The following is a 21,908-nucleotide window of genomic DNA, read 5'->3' as shown; positions in this document are numbered from 1 at the left end:
CCGCCGGGGACGCGCGGGCACCCACCGACCGACCCGACCCACCCCACCGACCGACCGACCGGCCGGCCGGCCAGGGCACCCCCGCCCGCCTCGGGGGGATCCAGCCCCGCACTGCACCGCGGGGAGACAGACGGACCGCAGCAGCACCCCCTCTCCTCCCTCCCTCCCTCCTTCCTTCCTTCACCTCCCTCTCCCCCTCCTCCTCCTCCCACCATCCATCTATCTATCCATCATCCCCCCCGCCAACCCCTCCCAATGCTGAAGAGTTTCAACCCGGCGGGGCTGGAGTGAAGAAGGGAAGGGCGGAAGGGAGGAGAGGAGCTCCGCGCAATTCACAGCTGCTTCGGGGAGGGGAGGGGGGGCGGCCTCGCTATTATTTAACAGAGAAGAAAAAATAAAAAGAAAAAAAAAAAAAAAAAGGAAGAGACGGGAAAATGGCGAACGATTCTCCTGCAAAAAGTCTGGTGGATATCGACCTTTCCTCCCTGCGGGTGAGTGCCCGGGCGGGGGGCCGAGGCGGCGGGGCGGAGGTCCCCCCCCCGCCTCCCGGGGCCGGTGGGGCGGAGGCCGGCGCGCCCCTTGCCGGGGCTGCCGGGCCGGCGGGGGTGGGAGCGGGAGCGGCCGGGCCGGGGCCGGGGCCGGGGCTGGGGCCGGGGCCGGGGCGCGGGGGGCAGGCGGCCGCGTGGGGGGGAGCCCCGCGGGGGCGGGCGGGGGAGCGCGGCCCTGGGCTGCTTTTCCTTTGTTTGCATGTATTGGCATGTGCGTGGAAAAACAGGGCGCAACAGCTGCACGCCGCCAGCAGCCGGGCTCGCTCGCTGGGCTCTGCCAGCAGCCATCGCCTGACAAAAATGTAACCCCGCTTCTCTTCTCCTCCCCTCCCCTCCCCTCCCCCCCCCCCGCCCCCTCTGCCCCTTCCCCCCCCCCACCAGGACCCCGCTGGGATTTTTGAGCTGGTGGAAGTGGTTGGCAATGGCACGTATGGGCAAGTCTACAAGGTTTGTGGCAGAATTTCTTCTCCTTTTATTATTGCCATTTTTCGAGTGGGTACCCGGTGCCTCTGCCGGGCTGACCACACGGCTGAAGGCGAGCCACCCGCTGTGGCAAGCGGAACAGTTAGGGATGATAAAAATGTTGTCCTTGTCATTGTTGCTGCCCGTGACAAGTTTGTCAGCCTCTTGGCTTCTGCTTTTCCAGAAGGGCATGAATTACACTCCCAAGTACCCATCCTGAAATGATGTAGTCCTTTATTGTCCTTATTCCCCCCTCTCCCCCCTCCAGAGAAATGACCAAACCGAGTGGACACTGTCAGCATGTGTCTGGGCTATACAAATAGGTCCATAGGCTTATTCAGAATTGCTGCTGGAAGTCCTCATAGAAGTTACTGCTGCTGCTGCGGTGACTTTAGACAAAGGCATTGGCCTTCATTAAAATTGTCACTCGGTTTCCTTGTTGGAAAACCTTCAAAGTGCTGAAGCTGTCGAGTCGCGGGGGTGAGTGGTGCTGCATCCGATCCCGCTGTGCTGTGCTGTGCAGTGATGGGGGGGGCAGAGTGACAATAATAAGCGATCGAAGCAGGGAAGCTTATTTTGTGAAAATCAGAATTCCCAGAATAACCTGTTTGACAAGTGTATGACTTTAAAAAATAGAAATCGGAGAGTGCCCATGTGGGTGTGAAACTAGCCGACTTTTTTTTTCCCCCTTCGTGTGCATTCAGTGGAACAAACGAATCTTGAGATTGCATGACTTTGCAGTGAGTGCTAGCTAGCAGAATGACTAATTATTCACACAGTCTTAATACTTGGCTAAAGACTGAAGGCTCTAGCCTTAAACTGAGTAGAAATGCAAGGCACGTTTGCAGAGGGAAGGAGAGTTAACTGAAAGTAACCAAGTATGCCTAGCTGCTTGGGTTGTGTTTTGTTGTTTTTTTTTTTTTTTGCTTATAAACAAGGCAGTATAATTGCTGAGTTTCCCTGATGGCAAGATACTGCTGCTTGCAGCTTCAGTAACTAAGTAAAGCACTTCGGTGCCTCTTCTGCAAATGCAGCACATGTCAGTTTGTTTTGAGGGCGTGAACCTCAGCCTTCGTGATGGAGAAGTAGTCTGTCTGTGCAGCGTGCAAGTTGCATTTTAAGACTAGAAGTGGAATAATCAGGCTGCTGCTGTTGGCAGAAAGCTGGAAAAAAGGATATAGCTCAAAAGGCCAGAGGGGAGGGGGGAGATGAGTGAGAAGCTGCACTTTGACACCACCTTGACCATTTCATTTTTTTTCTGACAAATTAAATGACACCATTTAATTTTTTTCTGTGATCATTCTGCTCCCAGAGCTTGCATCACCTTACAAAAAAAAAAAAAAAGTAGGGCGTGAATGTGTGACTTGAAACTCTCCTGTTAATTATTGCAATTTGGTGCATTGTTTCTCGGCTTACTTGTTAATGCTTTGACTTAATGAGCAAAGTCCTCTGTGGTTTAACAGTCTTGACAATAGAAATTTTAAATTTCATTTTCCTTAAGTATGCTAGAACTCTCCTGGACTACCATTAGAAATGAAACTCAGCACATGCATTTATTGATGTGGAAGAGTGAATGAACACCTGAGGTCTAAGGGCATCGGTGTCACTCTGATAACAGGGGGAGCAGCAGGCGGTTTCTGTCAGGGCACTAGTTTTACTGTATGTCTGATGAGATTTCCCCTGCCCTTCCTCACTGGTTAGGCAACGGTGGCAATGTTTCCTCTTGCCTGGTAACTGAAGGGCATGGTGGTTTGGGTGCCAGGAGTAAAAGAAATAGGTAAATACTGCTTTGCTATAGAGCCTGTCAGACAGTAGTGGATTGACAGGTGTGTAAGTTTGGATTGGCGCTGCTACTTCTTAGGCATTTGTCCACATTTGTGTACATAGTCTTAAAATGTGGGCACCTAACAGGGTTGTACGTAAACAAAAAATACCAAAACAAAAAACTTCCTTGCTGTGATTAAGCCTCGTCTTTCTTCATAAAAGAATGCAGTTACGTAAAAAAAAAATCAGTGCAATAGTATTTAACTTTTCTCAGCCACTTTTCTGTTAGGAAAAATGCTCCAGGGACACCCAAAGATGAAACTGTGTGTGTATGTTTTGAGGGCTTTCGGAGGAACTGCGTAACTGAGGCAAAAACGTGGTTATGCTGTGTTTGCTTGTTGCCTTCCGCTTTCCTCCTACCCAGCCACCTCTCCTTGAAATCCCTCTTCCCAGATGGTTTTATTTCCCTTTTAACCGGTCTGTCATCCCAAGGGACTGGCGGAGGGTAGGTTGCCTTTGAGGAGCCGTGCCCAGAGATCTCTGGGGCAGTGCTAGTTTGATGTACTTCCACATTTGTGTATCGGCATCAGCGATGATGTCACCCGGGCGCGGGGAGCGGGATTGGCTGGCTACCTGCCACTGCGGGGAGGACGGAGGGAGCGGGAGAGGGCATGACGTTATCTCTTTGTCTAGCTCATACACCCCGGCGATGATACCGAAGGTCGTTTGCCTTGCTGGGGAGTCCGCTTTCCAGCGGTGGTGGGAAGGAGGCTGCGCCGACCTGTTGAAAAGCAGAAAATAGTCCTGTTTTTCTCCTCTCTGCCTTAGCTGAGCTTGCTGGAAATAGCTCAGATCTATCTAGCTAGCGATATTTCTATAGATGGTTCTGCCTTAGCTATTTATTTAGCTGTATATAGGTGTATAGATGTATATACGTGCATGAAATATGAGGGCGGCCCTTGGTTGTTTGGCACCTAAATGCAAGTGAAGTTACTCCCTGTCACAGAGCAGTGTGGATCCTCCTGGGGTTTTATGCCATTAAATGGGTTGGCTTATGTGGAGTGTGCTGTGGGCCTGGGACCTCGGCGGTGAGGTATTAAAAAATACTAAGTTTTCAGCTGCTCCGCTTAAACTCCGTAGAGTTTACATTATTTTCATCTTCATAACCTCGCTTACACCTCTCCTGTGTGAAGGAGCCTTGCGTTTCAAGAGGAGCTTGTTGCACAGCGGTGGATCGGGGCAAAAAAATGAGCCCGAGGTTCCCCAGCCCTGGGTGCCGAAAAGAAAGGGGGTGTTCTTGGGAAGTGTTTGCCCAGCGCAGGGGCAGGGGCAGCGGCAGGGGTGGCTCGTTCATCCTGGGGCAAAGCAGAGCTCCTCTGCTGCTCATCTGAAATCCTGGGGAATGAAAGGCTGGCCTGGAAGTTGTTTGCCCTTTCGTAGTTAGCTCAAAATCTGAGAATGATGGCACGGAAGGAAGAAGGAAGCTTCTGCAAGTTGCGTCGCTTCTAAGTTAGAAAGCAAAGGGTTAAACGTTGCAAAGTACAGCGAGCGGAGTTCCCTCCGAGCTGATGCAGAAATAACTGGCCGCAGAACCCCCTGAGTCTGTACTTTAACACTTTTAAGGAGCCCCACGCCTCTGCTGGAGTTTGGAGAGAGAAATTTCCCTTCAACAGGTTGGTATCAGCTGATGGGAGCTGAGAGACATGTGCGGGCTTGTCCGGAGCAGGGCCCTGCCTGCCCGCAGCAGGCAGAGCTGGCAGAGGAGCACACCTACCTGGGGCTCAGTGCCCCTAAGCCCTCTTTTAAGCAACAGGGTAGCGATGTACCACCTTTAACTAAGTGATGGTGCAAGGAGGGGATGATGTGAATGGCACAGAATTCGGCAGAAAAATGGTGTGAGCCTGTAACTGTGCTTTCTGTGCCTGCTGCTGTGTTGTGGGATGGCTGTGCCTGCCGTCTCCTTTCCTCCTGAGCTCAGTCCCGCTTCATCAGAGCACTTCGGTGTAACTGGAACTTGTAGCCAGCTTACCAAATGATTAGCTGCCTTAAGGACTTTTTTTGATCTTTTGCAAATACCGGAGAAGCATTTTTAGCATTGTCGCAGTTAGATTTTAGTTCTTCACGTCCAGTAGTAAGCTTAATTTCAAGTTTGGCTTGCATAAAATGAAAACACTCCCGAAATTTTCCTTGAGATAAGATTTGAACTGGGTGTTTGCTTCCTTTCTTTTTTGAATGCAAAAATGACCTGTGAACTAAAGGCATTGGTTAATATTTTGCAAATTTTAACGTCTCTACCATCGGATCGTTCATACAGGCATAAGGCTTATTAATTTTGCTGTTGAGACTGAACTGTGTTAACTTGCTCAGTCACTTTCTCTTTGGTTTTTTTTTTTGAGTGTGTGTGTATGTGTTTTTAAAGACAGCTAACACTTTAAAATAGCTGTTGTGAGTGTGCTGTTACATCTCACAGATAGACATGGTAATTCTCTTGTAGCAGCGATGACTGGGGGGAAGGATGTTTTTGTGCGAGTTCTGAGGCATAACAGGAGCGCAGCAGAAAGATGAGAATTAGGGATGATACTCCTAATTGCCCTCAACGCAGGCCGGTGTGGCTTTCTAAGAGCCTTGTAATAGTTAATTCATAGTGAAGGCTTCTTTTGTTGATTTATGTTGCAGCCTTCCAAAACTGCATGTAAATGATGTGTATTGTCTAACTGCTGGCTCATAAAAGGAAATGATGTAAGATGTGATCGTTTAAATGCTGATTTGAAAATAAATTAAAAGTTGGATAAATGTTTTCCCACGCTAAGGATACTCTATTTTTGTCTTAATGGACTTTCTATCTTACAAGGTGACTGTGTTGGGGGGTAGGAGGAGAGGACAGTGCTTGGTATTCTCTACTAATTCAGTTGATTTCCCCCCCTCCCCTCTCCCCTTTCTTTCTTTCACTGCTAAAGGGACATCATTGTGGATTCAAATGATTTTGTTAAACATGAATACAATTCCAGTCTTATCGCTATAAAGACAAACTGTACTGCAGATCAGTGAGGTCACTGGCTTTCAGGAACTGGTCCAGACCAGCTCTCTTAAGTATGAACTGCCCTTCTTCCCTTCCTCCTCTGATTTTTTTGTGGATTGTGTTGCAAAGGGAGAGTTTGCCGTTGGAGACATCAGGAAGGACCAGGCAGCGGCTGGAATACTGGCATTTCTCTGGGTCGTGCGGCTAGATGTTTGCCCCCCTGTCCTCCCCCAAATTGGCTGAACTTTTGGCCAGTTCTCTATCACCCAAATCCTTCTTAATTAAATATACAAAAGCTAGGCAGGTGGCCAGTTGGGATTACTGATATTTATTTTTATTAAAAAAAAAAAAAAAAAGAAAAGAAAGCAACCTGCCAGTTGTGGGTAACCACATGTCCCTCTTGTTCTTCCTCCCCCAGTCCATCTGTCTGTTTGTCAAAACGTCTTTTTCTTTTTTCCTTTTTTTTTTTTTTTAATCTTGTCTTAAATCAAATTGCAGGCTCCTGGGGCAGGGACTCCTTATTCCTGGAGTAATTAGAAGAGGGCCTGGCACTCTGGGACTTGGGTGTGTGCAGGGCTTCGGGGTGATGGATGTAACAAAATACAGCCCAGAGTCTTACGCTGACTCCTAGGAAATTTTTTCAGCTTTCTGTAGGAAGATTTTTCAACTGATGTGGATAAAATTTCAGTTGAAATCGTCTCGTACTCTCTCCTCGCTTTTTGTGTGCGTGTGCTCTCTCCCCGTTGGCAGTGGTAGGGGGTCATTTCCCCAGGCCTGCGAAGGCGGATGGTTTTCCCCATGAAGGTCTCTGCACCTTGCTCCAGGCATGGGGAAGGTCAGCTTTATTCCTAAGGCCCGGGATAGGGATTTGTATTAGTTTAGGGATATTAAAGAAGAGGAGAAAACCTGGAACGTATGCCTTCCATTTCCTTGCTTTATTTTTGCTGTCTTCTGGTAATGGAAATTTTGGTGACATGTTATCAACTTCCAGGCACCAGGGCCTCGGCGGTAGTGTGCAGAAGTGCTTTTTTTGGCCTTTGTGCTGATGGCAGGTCCGCGCCTCCCACCCTAGGGGATGAGGTAGAGGAATGTCCCCAAAGGGAATCCAGCATTACAAGAGGTGTTCACCCTTTGCATTTCCCTGCCTTCAGCATATACATTTTTTAGTATAAATTTTTGGACTAGAATGCTAGCTGATTTTTCTCATGTGGTCTAGTGCGTGTTTGTGTATACACATTATGTTCTAGTCATCTTCTTTTCAAGTGGTACTTTCTGTTGCAAGAGTGATTTCAGCTGGGTAGGTTGTGTGCCTACCTTCTCGAGATCTGTTTTCCTTGGAGGAAAGTGGTATTTTTGTTTTTCCCATTTTACATTTCTGACTGTACATTCTGGCTCCACCAGAAGTATTTCTCCCTGCCTTTGGATGACGTTGATATTTAAGCTCAATAGCATTGACTTGCACAATGTGAGCTTGACTGTACTCAAAAGTTACAGTAAGATCCTTATCTGCCGCGTTATTTTAGGTCCCAGTCCAACTCCCACTGGAGCTGGTGGAAAGAATTCAACTTGCTTGAACGAGAGGTGGATTTGGGAGGGGATCTCATAGCTTTGCACAAGAGTTTTCTTATCAAATACCTTATGTTTGTAGCATTATGGGTTCCTGATTGTTTCTCAGGTCGGCACAGGCTCAAGAAAAGATACTGTTGGCTCTAAAATCAGGCAACTATGGGAAGGGGGAGGAAAGAACCCGCAACTGTGCATACTTCTTGGGAACCTTGAGGTAGCTTTGAATGTAGAGGACTTGGAGATTTTGACATTGCATCTCAGTATTACTTCCAAAGTGTATTTTCTGCCTTGGATGTGGCGTGAAACACTTGCACAGAGGCACAAAATATGACACTGATTACGAACTGCAGAGTGCTGCCAAATGGTCAATACGCTATTGTGAAGTTCACGATGCTTCCACCTAACCCTCATTCCTGGTCCCCTGTCCTGTCCTGAGCAAGGCTCAGTGTATCTTCTCCTGGGTGGCCACTGGGCTCAGCAATCCTAACTTCTGTGGTATCTATTTCAGTGTTAGAAAAAGGACAGAGCAGCTTTCTGAAAGAGAAACAAGTACAGACTGGAGACACGATAGTCCTGCAGGCAGAGCAGTCCCTTGCTCTGCCAGGCTTTGCTGTCCTGCAACAGAGTGAAATCTGCTGTTCTGAATGTAATGAAGAACTACAATTTGACCTCAGTGGTGTTGATTTCAGTTTGCTGCTGACTGGGAAACCTGTGAGAAGCACCACTGAAGAAGGATGAAATCCCAGAGATTGGGGAATGCTCACCCTTGCAGAGGTCTTGCACTTCTGAGGCACGTAGGTACCAGATGGACATATGGATGGAGTGGGCTTCTCTCCACTTTATTTAGAAATTGGTGCTACTAACTCCTATCTCAAGTGCCCTGTGCAACTCACTGTAGCAAGCATGAAGGGTGTTGACTTCTTCTCCCTGGGGTTTTCCCATGCCCTGCTGCTTGATCTTGCATCATACTGACAAGTGAAGGACCAAGTCTGTGGGAAGATGTGGAGTTAGGAAGAGATAGTGGGACAGCTCAGAGAGAAGCAGTCTACTGAGGGTGAATTTACAGAGGGAATCAGAGGGTGGAGAAGGAGAAGCTGGCTTAAATGTTGAAAATGAATTAGTGGACTATTCATAGTTGTGGGAAACAAAAAGTAGTGTGGAGTCGGGGAAGTGCTTAATGTAAGAAAAAGTGAGGGACCATGTAATTGTCAGTAGAAATACATTAGCATATATAATTTATATTAAAAAAATAATATATAGATATATATTGTGAAAGAGATTAGCTTTTACCCGTGGCGGTTCACTAGCTTTCACTAGCCAGCCAAGCTTTGGGCTTATGCATACCAGGGGAAGGTTTATTGATGCAGGTTTTTGTGCTGATTTCAGCATGGCCGGGGCTGACGAGACCTCCCTCAGCCCACGTAGCTGCGTTGTGACCATGTGCCAGAATAAGTGATGTCTTTTGGGGGAGATTGTTTAACACTCCTGGCAAAATGCTTCTTTCCCACCGAAGCTGCGCCTCCCTGGGTTGCTCTGCCGCTGTAGCTGTCATTATCGCTATACAAACAGGACACTGCAAGTGCCAACAGGCCCTGATCAGCCTGTCTAGTAATAAAACAGCTAATGTGGTAAAACTCCTAATGTGGATGCAGTTATACTGGTATTGTAGTGCTTATCTGGTGTGTCTCCGTCACCTCCCTTTTGAGCTGTCCCATGGCGTGTTGATAAGAGCTGCTCTCCGTGCAGGGATCGCAGTGACTCATGGGTTTGTACCTGGGGCTGAAGGAGCCGCATGGGCTGTAGGCAGACGCTTCCTGGAGCAAGGTAGCACTGCCCCTGGAGAAGGTCTGCTGTGGGCTGGGGTCAGCAACGTGGCTGCTGGGGCTGTTGGTGGTGCGCCATGGCCGCTCGTCTGCTTCCTTCCCTGCCCCTGTGTGCCTCGAGCGCCCCAGTAACTCCCTGGCTCTGGGGCTGCTCGCGAGGTCCAGTTGCTTATTGCTCTTCCCACCACCCTGGCCGGGGGAGTCCTAAAAGATCCCTCTGGGCACCTTGCATTTGCAGCTTTGGAGGCATGGGTGCTGCCCCGCTCCTTACCTGACTCCGAAGGCTTTCCTTCTAGTGCCGCTCTCCACGTGGAAATGCTGGTCCTCACGTCCATCCATAACAGCCATCTGCCTGGTCTTTGGCTCCTCACTCTGTGTTGTGTTATCCCCAAAAGTGGCTTTTCTTTTCTGTATGCCTGTGGAGTTCCCCTTAGCTTCACTGGACGTTTTAGGGCTCTGAAAATCGGGCTGGTTTTAGGTTTGAATGTTTGGGTTACTGTCTTTTTGTGTTGTACCAGTCCATCGTGTGGACTTGTTGCCTCTCGTTCCTGCGCCTGGCAGCTTCACCAGAGGACAGAGGTGAAATGGGAGGACGTTACTTAGGTAGGTAAAAGAATGACAGCAGCTTGAAATACTCCGTTGCACCAAATCTGAATTTTATTAACTTCCTGAGGATTACCAAAGCAATAGTTTACTCCTGCTGGTTAACCTCAAAGCTAATGCACTTTATTTGGGATTTTTGCATTTGGAACTGTTAAAAATTACTTGAGGTCTTAAAAATACAACAGTCAATTTCAGTTAAGCTCTGGTAGTTTCAATTGCTTCTTCCCAGGATTTTGTGAGAGTAGCTGTAGGGGATGACAGTGGGAGAGAGTTCATGATTCTAATTTAAACAGTAAGCTCAAAACAAAATAAACTTGTCTCAAAACCTGCCCCCTACAATTCAAGCTATCTAATGATATTGGCTTGTTTTGTTTTCAAACCCAGGAAAGAAAAGCTTAAGGTCTATGGGCCTTAATGTGTTACAGTGAAGTACACTATGCTGTACTTGGGTTTATGTATCTTAAAGTCTGGGACCACCCAACATTATTGCAATTCATTATTTTTCTTCATTTTTGTGCTTCACAAGGAAAATTCAATAGAATACCTAAAAGGAAGCACAACTGTACCCATCTTACAAGGCTGTCATCAAGAGGGAATACTTGTAGCTGAGTTATAAACCCTTGCAGGTAGGGGTACATAAAGAAAATCAAAATGCTGATGGACTCTTAGCTGTAGTCCACTAGCATGTGCTACTGCAATAATCAAAATAATTCTCGGGGGAACTGGCACAGCAGTGTTTGCATATAATGATGAGGTGTTTGCTGACTGGAAGCCCTAATTGAGTTTCTTTTGCGCTTCTCCAGAAAACTGGTAGCGCTCTTGTCCTGGTTTCGGCTGGGATAGAGTTAATTTTCTTCCTAGTAGCTGGTACAGTGCTGTGTTTTGGATTTAGTGTGAGAATAATGTTGATAACACACTGATGTTTTAGTTGTTGCTAAGTAGCGCTTATCTTAAGTTAAGGACTTTTCAGTTTCCCATGCTCTGCCAGCAAGCAGGTGTGCAAGAAGCTGGGAGGGAGCACAGCCAGGACAGCTGACCCGAACTAGCCAAAGGGGTATTCCATACCATAGAACGTCATGCCCAGTATATAAACAGGGGGGAGTTGGCCAGGAGGGGCAGATTGCTGCTTGGGCATCGGTCAGCGGGTGGTGAGCAATTGCATTGTGCATCACTGGTTTTTTTCCTTGAGTTTTATTTCTTCTTTTTTTTTTCTTCCTTTCTTTGTTATATTCCTTTTTGTTACAATTATTATTATTATATTGCATTATTATTATTGTTGTTAGTAAACTGTTCTTATCTCAACCCATGAGTTTTACCTTTTTTCCCAGTTCTCTTCCCCATCCCACTGGGAGGGGTGAGGAGTGAGTGAGCGAGCGGCTGCATGGTGCTTAGCTGCTGGCTGGGGTTAAACCATGACAGCTGTGTATCTCCACCTATCAGGCCACCATAAAATAACTGAAAAATGCATTTTGGAGTGAGAGCTGCAGATACACACGTCTGGGCAGTAATTTACAGCTTGTTTCTGTGCAGTGGGCTTGGACAGTACTTTTGAAAGATGCTTAAGTAGGTGGGCTGCCTACTGTCCTTTTGGTGTCTAAATCTGAGCTGTGTGCTCTAGGACTCACAGTGGAAAGAAATAGGACAGGGGAATGGCCTCTGGAGATAACTACCCTAGGATGAGATAAATTGCTCTTTGCCTGAGTCTTTGTCTGTTAATTATAATGGGAACTTAGGATGAATGTCTCAGTTGTACATCTTCTAGATGTCTAAGGCTGGACAGGTTGACCCCACTCTGTACCATGCATGTAGTAGCTCCTACAGTCTGTTGTCTTTGTGGGATATATAGTAGGAGCGAAGATGCCTTTGTAAGTGGATGTGTGAAAGTGAATGACATGTCAAACCCCTCTTGCCCATCACTGGAAGGGAAGCATCCCTTTTCCAAAAAGACTTATAAATAAGTGAACTGGTTTTGCATACATTTACCAAGAGGTGAATGTGCTTGCCCTCAGCTAGTATCTCTGCACTCTTACATGAAGGCTGGGAACTTAAATATAGACGGGTTTATTTCTGCAGAACTTCTGAGGGATCTGGTTGAGAAGAACTATCAGTGTGAAAAGCAGTCAATGCCTCATGTCTCCTCTCTGTGCCCTCAGGAGTAAGTGCCGGGGTCTTTCCTGTTCAGATAAATTATACTTCTACAGAGAATGCATTTATTCTAGGTTACTGTTTTTCGGGAGGGAATTATAGAAATACTTCAACTCTTTGGATGATGTTGATAAGGGTTATAATTAAGTGCCTGACATTCAAGCTGGTTTTTCAATGGTGTGCTTCTCTGCAAGGTATCCTTTCCCATCAAACCTGTTTGGGTTTGTTCCCCGCCCCCCCCCAGCCATGTCATTGTATTGCTTCTCCGTAGCTGTAAGCTCAGCTAGTAGAATTCAGTCTGGTTGTGAATCTTATTTTTAAATCTCAATCTGTTGTAAATCAGAGTATCTTTTCTCTAATTAACACTTTGGTCTTTTTGAGGCAATATACTGCATGTTCCTTCAGCAGCTACAGCGGACATTCCTGAAGTACTTGGAAGTTTCATGTTCCGCACCGTTTGTTAAACCGAACTATCAATTGCATGGTAATCTCCCGTCTAAACACAGAAGGAAGTGGAGCTCTCGTGTGCTTCTCCTCTGATGCTCAAGTTATTCACCTTTACTTCGGAGTGAGGATGGGGGAGGGAAGTACAGCAGGGAACGGCTGTAATTTATTCCCAGCCACCCAGGAAGTATGTGACAGAGGTGCAATCCAAGTCTCTGGATGCCAAGTTCTGTGCTTTAATCAAAAGAGATCCCTTCTTTGCCTTAGTGATAGGTGGCATCAGCTTTCACGCTTACCCAAGCCAAAGAGAGGGAAGACTTTGCCTGCTGACCCTCTGGTCTCGTAAGAGCCGCCCAGAGGAAGGGGCTAAACGTTCTTTGGCGACTGGGCAGGTGGATCTCGTAGAGCGAGCCTCATGGTACCCCTGCTTGTTTTGCTCGTGTTTGCGGTGGAATTGTTATGTGCTGTCTTGCAGTTGGTGAGGTTTCTGTTTAAATGAGTTTAGCAGAAAGGCCTGAACTGAATTGCTCACATTTAACTGTACTGCTCTCTGTAACAGAGGTGAGGCAGGTATTAGGATATTTTACCATGACTAAACAGCAGCGTTAATACCTTTAAAATTGGTATATTGACGTTTATGAGCAGATATCACATTACAGTGATAGCTTCAGGGGCCTTCTGCTGCATATGAGAGCTCTTAGTTGATTTAGAAAGCAAATAAATAAAATTTTAAAGCTACCCTAACGCAATCAAGCATGTTAAATCAAAAATGCAAGGTGATGCTATATCCTTAGCTTATCCTGCAGTCCGCTGTTATTTTGGCAGATTAAATTAACGATGTACTGTCGCAGGAGAAGGAACAAAAGGCGCAGCGCTGAGAACTACGGGGAAGTCTCGGGTGTAAAGGACCTCCCTGATTCCACGGCAGGCATTTACACCAGCGCCGTACCTCACACCCGATGTGCTTGTCCCGGGGTGTGTTCTGAGGAGTCCCTGCGCCACAGAGGTTGGGGCTTTGGCAGAGCTGGCACGCCTCCAGGCTCCCTTAAATTGTCGCCTTTGCCTGTGTTTCTGGTGTGGTCTTGCGGGGGAAGAAAGAATGTCAGCCTATTAATAGTGACAGCGCAGGCTTTCTCCTCTTCATCTGTTAAAAATCGCTGGAATGCTTTGAATAACAAATTACTGAAAAATCTTTTTTTTAATATGAGTGTTGGGAAAGGTGCGCTTTGCTCCTTCCTTTCCCCCATGTGACACACAGTGAAATTCTCTGATCTGACTTGTCCTTTGGGGCTATGGAGAACGCTTTATGCAGCTCCCCCTGCGTGTTTTAGGTTCTCGCCAAGAGTTAAATTCTGGAGTGATGACAAGTGAATATGGAGAAAATGTTTCAAGTCGTGTGAAAGAAATGTTACTTGCTAAATAACTTGAGTGTTAAAAGAAGGGATGGGAAAACCTTTTCTTAGCCTTTGTGGAAGTCTTATACAGCAAGGAATAAAAATCTTTAATATTGACCTAATTTTATTTGTATTTAAGATCAAAGAGCTCTTGTGAATGAGTTGCTTGTCTTATATGTTACTGGCTTTATGGTTTTCTGAATGGCTTGAGGCAGTAAATCAGTCCTGAGTAATGCTACCTTTCCTTAGGTTTCCTCTGAGGTAATGGAAGAGTGCTCTGGTTTCCTCTTCAGGAATAAAAATGTATTAGTTATTGAGCAGACTTCTTTCTGACTAAGTTGCTGAGTTTGGAGGTGCCTCCTCATGGACCGAGTGTCGTGGCAGTGCTTGCGCTGGATTTTGGGAAAGGAAGAGAGGAACGGGCAATGAAACCACTGTCATTGACACTGCCACTTCGGTCGCAGATCAAGTCCTTGCTGCGACTGGGGTTTGACTTCGGAGCGTCCTCTTCTGCTGCTGCTCTGCACCTCTTAGCTTTTTGATAACAAAGCATGTAGTCAGCGTGTGCTGTTGTTGTAAGGAAAGATGTTTTGTATACATACGGTGTGGTTGCACTGGGCTGTATGGGAAAGGGGAAGGTTTTATTTTGTGTTCCCCACCAGTAGGATTTCCTATTGCAGAAAGGAGAAGGGAAGGTTAAGCAGGCAGCTGAAATGCCTTGGGTGGGATCTGGTTACTTTATTCCAGCAGGGAGAGGGATCCTGCTTGCTTACATGGTACAGAGCTGTGCTGAAAGCAGCAGGTCTTGGAGATACCTCAACTCACTGGAGAATCTGCCGACCCAGTAGCACCATAACGTGGGTTTTAGTCTGTCTCTGTAACTCAGATAGGAGAAGATGGGAAAAGGGAATGTGAACAGCATTTCAAATCTGTAAAGATGGCATCAGCCTAGTTTGTAGATCCTTGGGAGTTTGGAAACCAAGCCAGTAGCCTTGGGTATTAAAGTGTCTTGTTACTGTTAATATTCGTTCACCCTGCGGGATCAATACGCTTAGGGGAAGAGGAGATGAAATTCTTTTTTCGGGTACCGTCGTTTGAACTGTTGACTGATGTGAAATGGCACATGTACATGAAAACCCCCTGAAGAAGGTGTGGGTGGTACAGTACTTCTGAGGTGGTAGTTTGGCCTGTGAGTTTTGACTGCTCATGAGTCTGTCAGTGGTGGTGGATGGTGCTGACTCGGCAGAGCCTTTGCTCACCTCCTCTGCTTGGAGCCGGTGCTCCTTGTGAGGGTGAGAGGTACCCAATAAACAGGGAATCTCATAAAGCCACTTGCGTTGCTGAACTTTGCCAAAACCTGGCTTTTTGTCAAGGTTAGCTGAAAAGTTGGGAGTGCGTTTTCCTTCCAAGAACTCTTGGTTTAAAGCTCCATTAATTGCATGTCAGTTACCATGTGTGTTATGATAATAACCAAGAGTGGAAAGGACTAGATTTATTTCAGTAAACATTTCACCTAGTAAAAATTTAATAGCTTGTCTGCCTTCAAAGGCCATTCCTTTTTTTCCTGTGCAGATTGTGCACCGTCCACCCAGCAGCAGTACAGAGTGTTTCCCAGAGAGCTGTGTTTATAACCTGACCTTGAGATGCTGCTCTTCCTGAGAGACACATGGGGCTGTTCCAAGGATGCTCCGTCCTGAGTTTTCTTTGCAAGGCGCAGATTGGGTTTGCCTCTGCTGCGCTGAATTCTGTGGGTTTCTTTTAATAGCTGACTATGGACAGCTTTGAAGGATGATAAAAACAACACGCTGAAATGACTAGGGACTTGCGTCTGAATCACGGCCGTCAGCAAAACCACCTAATTTCGGGAACTGTTCTGCGTGACAGCAGAAAAAGTCTTGTGAGTGCCTGAGCCTAACTTCTCTTCAACAAATACGTGATTTCATGATTTGAATGTTTTGAGGGAAATGTTTTGAATGTCTGCTGTCTTAGGCCAGCAGGAGTAATATCCTTAACAGATAGTGCAGACCGCCTGTATATTTATAATTTAAGAGGCCTAAATGTCATTTGAGAGAAAAAGAAGTGCGGTGGAATAAGAGCATGGTAGAGCTAATCCTTCTTACTGCAGTGTTCAGGTGTATATTGGTTTAGTTTAGATTATTTTTCTAAAGCTAGAAGTACTTTGCCTGTCCAGGATCAGGCCCCATCTGCTGAAGTCAGTGGAAGTAAACTGGGTGTCAGCCTGGCTCTGCAACTTGGGGTTAGAGCCATGGGCAACGGCTTGCACATTTTTGGTTCGAGACAATGTTCCCTCATCAGACTTGAGAGAAAAAAGTATTCTTTCTAGAAATATCACCTTTTGGAAGTGCATCATGTCTTAAACTTCTTTGACTTATTCTTTAATCTTTTCTCATAGAAAGAATTTTCTATTTTGCCCTTTTTTTGAGCGGTGGCAGGTTTCTCTCCCTTTCTGTGGTTTGTTTTGTCCTTCTCGCTCTCTTCCCTCATACTCATCTGATGTGGGTGAATTCCTGCTGCCGCTCTCCCTTCCTCTAAACTCTACACTCATCATCCTTTGCATTTCTTCCTCTAGGCTTGTCTGTGGCTTTTTTTCTTTTTTTGGTATAAAAGTAACTAACAAATAGAAAGGATATGGTTAAATCCGCGTGACCTCTGGTATTGGCTGTAGTTCTGCCAAGATGAGTGAGGTTTATTTGTTTTTTCATTAATGTGTTTCTCCACAAGCATTCTGTACCTTCTTTAGATCTTTTTTTGTGGTCTCTTTTTACCCTGGCTTTTCGAAGAAATGAGGCTCTGTCTGTTTTACCCTGTCCTCAACACTTTTCAACCTCAGGGCTGACTTCAGCTGTGTTTTGGTTTGGGGTACAGGTCTAAAATCCTTACAGGTTTCAGGAAAAATAGATGACTGGGTAGATGGGAGTGAAAGAGCCTGTTTGCTCTTCTCCTGCCCTCTGCTTCCCTGCGGAGAAAGCCTATTAAACCCCCTCTTTATTGGGCATTGGGAAGATCTGTGCCCAAGATGAAGGCTTCAGGCTTACCTCTGCTTGCAGCGCTGTCTGTTTGCAAGGTGGAGGCAGAGGGGTCACAGTTGTTACCTGTCAGCGGAGCAAAAAAGAGAAGGAAAATGGTCTCAGGTCTGTCTTTTGCTCCAGTGGGGTAATTTATTATTTCCCACCCCTCCCCGTCTTTCGGACAAAACTGCGGTGCCATCTCCTGAAGTTAGGGGGTTCCCCGCCGGCAGAGGCGGCAGTTGGGGGAGCTCTGCGGGGATGCTCTCTCCCAGAGCTCCTCTCTCTGCCGGGATGGAAGGTGTGAGGTTCGTATATGCTAACTACAGTGCATTGAAAGTCTTTGTCTAGACAAGGCACGCTGCCCTTGACACGTGCTAAGACCATATAGTTAAAGCCTTGGGTACTTGGCGTGCGCTAACCTCGGGCGGTAAATCCAGGGCTAGACAAGCCCCCTGAGGAGGTGGTGGACACGGTGGGGATTTCTTTGCATTAGTCTTCGCTGCAACCTCAGCTGGTGCCTGAATGCAAAACTGCTAATAAACAGTCGTAAACCCTGGATGCTTTTTCTCTTGTCAGCTCCTGTCTGAATAGGGGCTTTTTCATGACACATGCTTGTTTGCTCATGTTTCTCTTTTAAGGAAAGCAGTTAAACTAGGCAATAACTACCAGTAATTCAGTGCTCTGTTAAGCATGTAATAAACCAAGCCCCAGATCCCTCGGTCTCGAGCCGTTAGAGACTGCCGCCCTTTGTTTCTCTCTTTGGGGGGAGGAAGGAAGAAATGGGGCAGAACCGACTTGTTTGGTGTGGGAAGGACAAAAGGGTGGCCAGACAGGGGAGAGGTGTGACGGTGCGGTGCTCTCAGGACGGGCATCACCATCCTTCCCAAAAAGTGCAGAATCAAAACCTGGCCTTTCCTCTGTGCCTGTGATGGCAAACCGTCGTGGCGTCTGCTGCAAATTTGTTTAAAAAAGGGCCTGCAGCTCCTCGTGGTTGGTGCCAGACGAAGCGCCGGGTCTCAGCTCATCCTCCTGAGCAAAGCGGGCACCTCTCGTTGACTACAAGGCTTGCTGTCGTTTTCTGACTTCTGTTTAATTCAGGTGCAGCCCAGCTGTGGGATAGGCAGTAGCTGATTCAATTCTGCACTGTTTGCATCCATTGCTGAAATAATGCCTTCTGCTGAGTTACCAAGTGGACTTTGTTGGGATTTTTTTGGTTTGTTTGTTTGGGATTGTTTGTTTTTTTTTTTTTACAAAGGTACTTGATGCAAGTGTTGGTGCAGAGTGGAAACAAAGCAAAAGCTTTAACCAATATGTGGATAAGTGTTTAGGACAGGTGTCTTACAGAGTTCTGGGAAACTCTTCATGTAAAAACAAAATTAAAGTGCCTTCTTATCTCTGAATTGCCCCTTTGAGCCTCAAACCCAGCCTCTGCAAATCAGTTTGCTCTTTTACAAAGAGAATGGCTTCATGCTATTTCTCTGCATGATTTTGTGAAATGCACTTCCAGAGGGGAGCTTTCTTACACATATGCAGAACAAATTTTAGCAAAACATTTCACTTTCTTCTATCTTCAGACTTATGAAAATGAACTCTGTCATGACTTTTCAAAGTGTGGGTTTAAGCAGAAGCTCTCAAGGCATTTCAGTGCTGATTCTGATGCAGCTGTTAGTTTAAGGAATTTCTTTTTAAACTGGAGGTGGCTGTTAATTATATTCAGGAGAGGAAAATGCAGTATTGAGCTGGATAAACTGTAGTTCAGCTGATACTTTGAGGTTGGGTGTGGCAGGTAAAAAAGACATTCTGTCAGAAAGATAAAAGGAGAAGGACTGGTTTAAATTTTAATACAACTAATTTTTAACAACTTTTTCTAAAATTTTCTCCTTCTGCAACATATTTTACCAGCACTGCCATCTGGGAGAGCACCATCGCTCCCCGCCGCCCCACTTTGACTGCTTCATTGCGATGCTTCTGGCTTTTCAAAACTTGATGTGACTTTTAGATGCTCAGTGCAATTTACTGTAGGACGTTTAGTATACATGAATTTTGTTTCCCGGTCCTTTAGGTATAAGGAGGTGCCTAGTGGCTCTGTAAATGCCGAATGGCAGTGTGTAAGACTGTACGTGTTAGGCAACTGGTAGAGAGCAAGCGGTGGAATCGAGGAAGGAGAGCCGGTTGTCCCCATGGGTCTGACTTCAGCTTGTGGGCTTGCAGCTTCCACGTGGACTGTCACCACATCCCGTCTCTGGTTCTGCGGGTTTGCCTGTGCGATCATCCCCCTGAGACTGTGTGGGCATCACGGCCTTAAGAAATGGTTCATTTAATTCGTTGGGATGATAATAACATTTGGTGGGGGAAGCTTTAAATGTGGAGTGACTGCCCTTGGAGCCTGGAGCTTAGTCACTGTTTTCCTTGCTGGTTGCGCTTCTCCTCCTTGAATGTGGCCAGGGCCATCCACTCCCTGTGCAGGAGTGATGCTCCCCCCTTGGGAGCCGCCTGCCCCTCTGCTTTGATTTGGACCATACTGCCGAGGAGCTGCTTTTCCTGCCCTCCCCGGGAGCGGAGTGGGTGGGAGAGCAGCGGGACACGCCAGGCTTATTATACTCACAGTTTCCCAGCCTGCCAGGTTTACCAGGTGAAGTAAAATTAGTTATCTATTCAGATTTTTCTCACCTTGTGGATGAATTGAGGCGTGTGTAAGGGTGTCTCTGGCCTTATGCCATATTGTGAGCAGCGGGGGATGAAGAAGAAGCTGACGTACATCTCCTCTCCAGCATTATGCACGCTGGTTGCCGCCTTATTCACTCTTTCAGGTGTTGGATAATAATGCTTGGTCTCTCTGGTAGCGGCAGGCAACAAATGATAAAAATCAAAACTCTCCCACTCGATATCTGCAATTTTGAATGTACTCACATAGCCTTTTTTCCAGGAAAACCACGATCGCATCTATTGCTCAAGCTGTTTTTTAAGATCCCCCCCAGCCCCGACTCCCTTGGTCTGCAAGGAGGTGACAGTTGTGGAAGGACTGAGCCAAGTCTGGTTTTCAGGTATTAGGAGGTACTTACAGGAGTTTCTGTTGAGACTACCATCTGGACAGAGATTCATTTGCTGAGGAGCTGTGCCGATTCCAGGGGAAAACTGTTCAGATGTGGTGTGTACGTGTATGGTACTAGCAGGCTGAAAAGGCATTAAGGGAAGGTATAGGCTGCTGTATGATTACTTTAGGACTGTGTGTTTCTTGAAGATGTAACTGGATGAAAAACAGCAGGAAGTCCGGACAAATGGGAAGATCTGTTTCTTAGAGGGATTGGTGCTGACCTCTGTAATGCACTGGGTAGGCAGAAGGCTCTAATCATTGTTAATTGCTCTTATATGGCAAATTCAATAATAATATAGATGCCTGAGTACTTGGGAATCACTCACTTCTCTCCACTGATCTGGACCCATCCCATGCAGGAATTGCTGAAAGAGGGTTACGTTCTTGGGAAGAGTTCAAATTGCAGCAGATTTCCAACTTGACCCCTTGAAGTGTTCAGATTGCTAGAACAAACTCAGGAGAGAGATGCGCTTGCCCTCGGACATGGATCCTGTTTGTCCTGCTCTGCTGAATTTAACCTGTTGTGTTTCATGCTCTCCATGCTGGAATTGATTGAAGATTAGAGCCGAGGGGACACGACGCATACATCCCGCTCTGGGGGCATTGCACTGCTGGAGCTTCACATTTAGGCACCAGAAGGATTAAAGGGCGCCCTTTGAAAAGATACTCCTTCATCTCACTGATAAGCAGCGCTGAACAGGCGGAGGGAGAGGAGGTTAATGCCCCTTTTACCCAGGGTCTGTTTAAAGAAAGGCAGTCGTTTAGCTAAAATATACATCCACAGTCCATTTCTGTTTAAACTGAAATTACTGAATAAAGAAATGCATCCTGGGAACAGATTAAGCCATATGCTAGGAAAGGAGCACATTTCTCTCAAGCTCAGTTGACAGCGGCACACTTAAGGGTTTTCTGTATTAAATATTTGATAAATCTGTAGTAGACTTGAATTCTGTGTGGTTTTAATTACTTTTTATTTTTTAAGCCTGCAGGACTCTGACATTTTTCTTCGTCTTCCCTTTTTTCTGCCCCCCCCCGCAATGATCCCGTTTCATCATGGAATGAGCGCTTGGGTATAATTGGCCATAGCCATGTCCTGGTGATGGGCAGAGCGATTTCTGTGGAGCTGGCCATAAGGCTAAGTTTCCAAATCTGGGAGGTCCAGAAAGCTCTGGTCCTGAAATTTGTTGCTTCAGAAATATTTGATTAACTTTATTGTATTAGCATGAGGTTGGTTTTATTGCTACTTCCTATACTTTATTAAAAATCTTATTAGAAGTGCAAGCATGTGTATTTGCTTCTAATGAACCCCTTCTTTCTCTGCTATTGGCAGCAATTTGCTATAGTGTTGTTAGCAGCCAGTGCTTCCAGGGATGGTGGGGTGGGGAGGGAGGAGTGGTAGGGAGGCATTTGCTCCTCCTATTTTCTTTGAGATATTTTATTTTATTTTATTATTGGTCAGAAAATACTTAGGGTTTTTTTTTTTTCAGCCTGGAGAGAGGGTGATTCTCCCTGTGCATTTTAAAGCAGGGTTCTGGATTTTCCTTTCCTGTTGAGTTATATTTGGAGAATATTTGCCTGTCTGTGGGCCGTAATCATATAGGTGCCACCGGCTACTGTGCCTGTTTGCTTTCTTCCCCCCCCACTCCCAGCTGAGCAAAGGTCGGACCTTTCACCTGCTCCCTGCTTTGCATTTCCAGTCTTTGGATAAACTTGTCTTGCCAGGGAGCCATGGGCACAGGCGATTTCTGCTGAGCAGATGCACCCGTGTTATCTCCCCGTGTGATTTATGTCAGGCAGTGCAGTGGTGTTCTCAAAACACTGAATGGAGAGGGAGGTCAAGGGGGGGAAAAAACCCCCAGCCATAAGCAGTTGCTTGTAGCTGTTTCAGACAGTCTATTCTTGCTGCTGCTTTATCACTCACGTGCTTTGGGCCGGCAGACTCTGGACTGCAGAGGGTAAGAAAAAAATAAATAAATCCACCCCAGAGAGAACTTGGTTTGCTTATTCATAGTGCAGG

General features: G+C 46.4%; 1 protein-coding gene across 32 annotated transcripts in view; it reads left to right on the top strand.

Moving 5' to 3' along the window:
• Window positions 1-396: 396 nt before the first annotated feature.
• MAP4K4 (mitogen-activated protein kinase kinase kinase kinase 4) overlaps window positions 397-21,908 on the top strand; it is a 170,312-nt gene continuing 148,800 nt past the window's right edge. For all 32 annotated transcript variants that reach the window (XM_050915569.1, XM_050915559.1, XM_050915586.1 and 29 more), the window contains exons 1-2: window positions 397-491; window positions 930-995. In XM_050915569.1, the coding sequence (XP_050771526.1) occupies window positions 435-491; window positions 930-995 (123 nt within the window). In that variant the 5' untranslated portion in view covers window positions 397-434. The remainder of the gene's footprint in view (window positions 492-929; window positions 996-21,908) is intronic.

This window comes from Gymnogyps californianus, chromosome 1 (genome assembly GCF_018139145.2).
Source record: "Gymnogyps californianus isolate 813 chromosome 1, ASM1813914v2, whole genome shotgun sequence".
Taxonomy (NCBI): domain Eukaryota; kingdom Metazoa; phylum Chordata; class Aves; order Accipitriformes; family Cathartidae; genus Gymnogyps; species Gymnogyps californianus.
The sequence above is the reverse complement of the archived record's forward strand: the minus strand, read 5'-3'. Positions and strand labels throughout refer to the sequence as shown.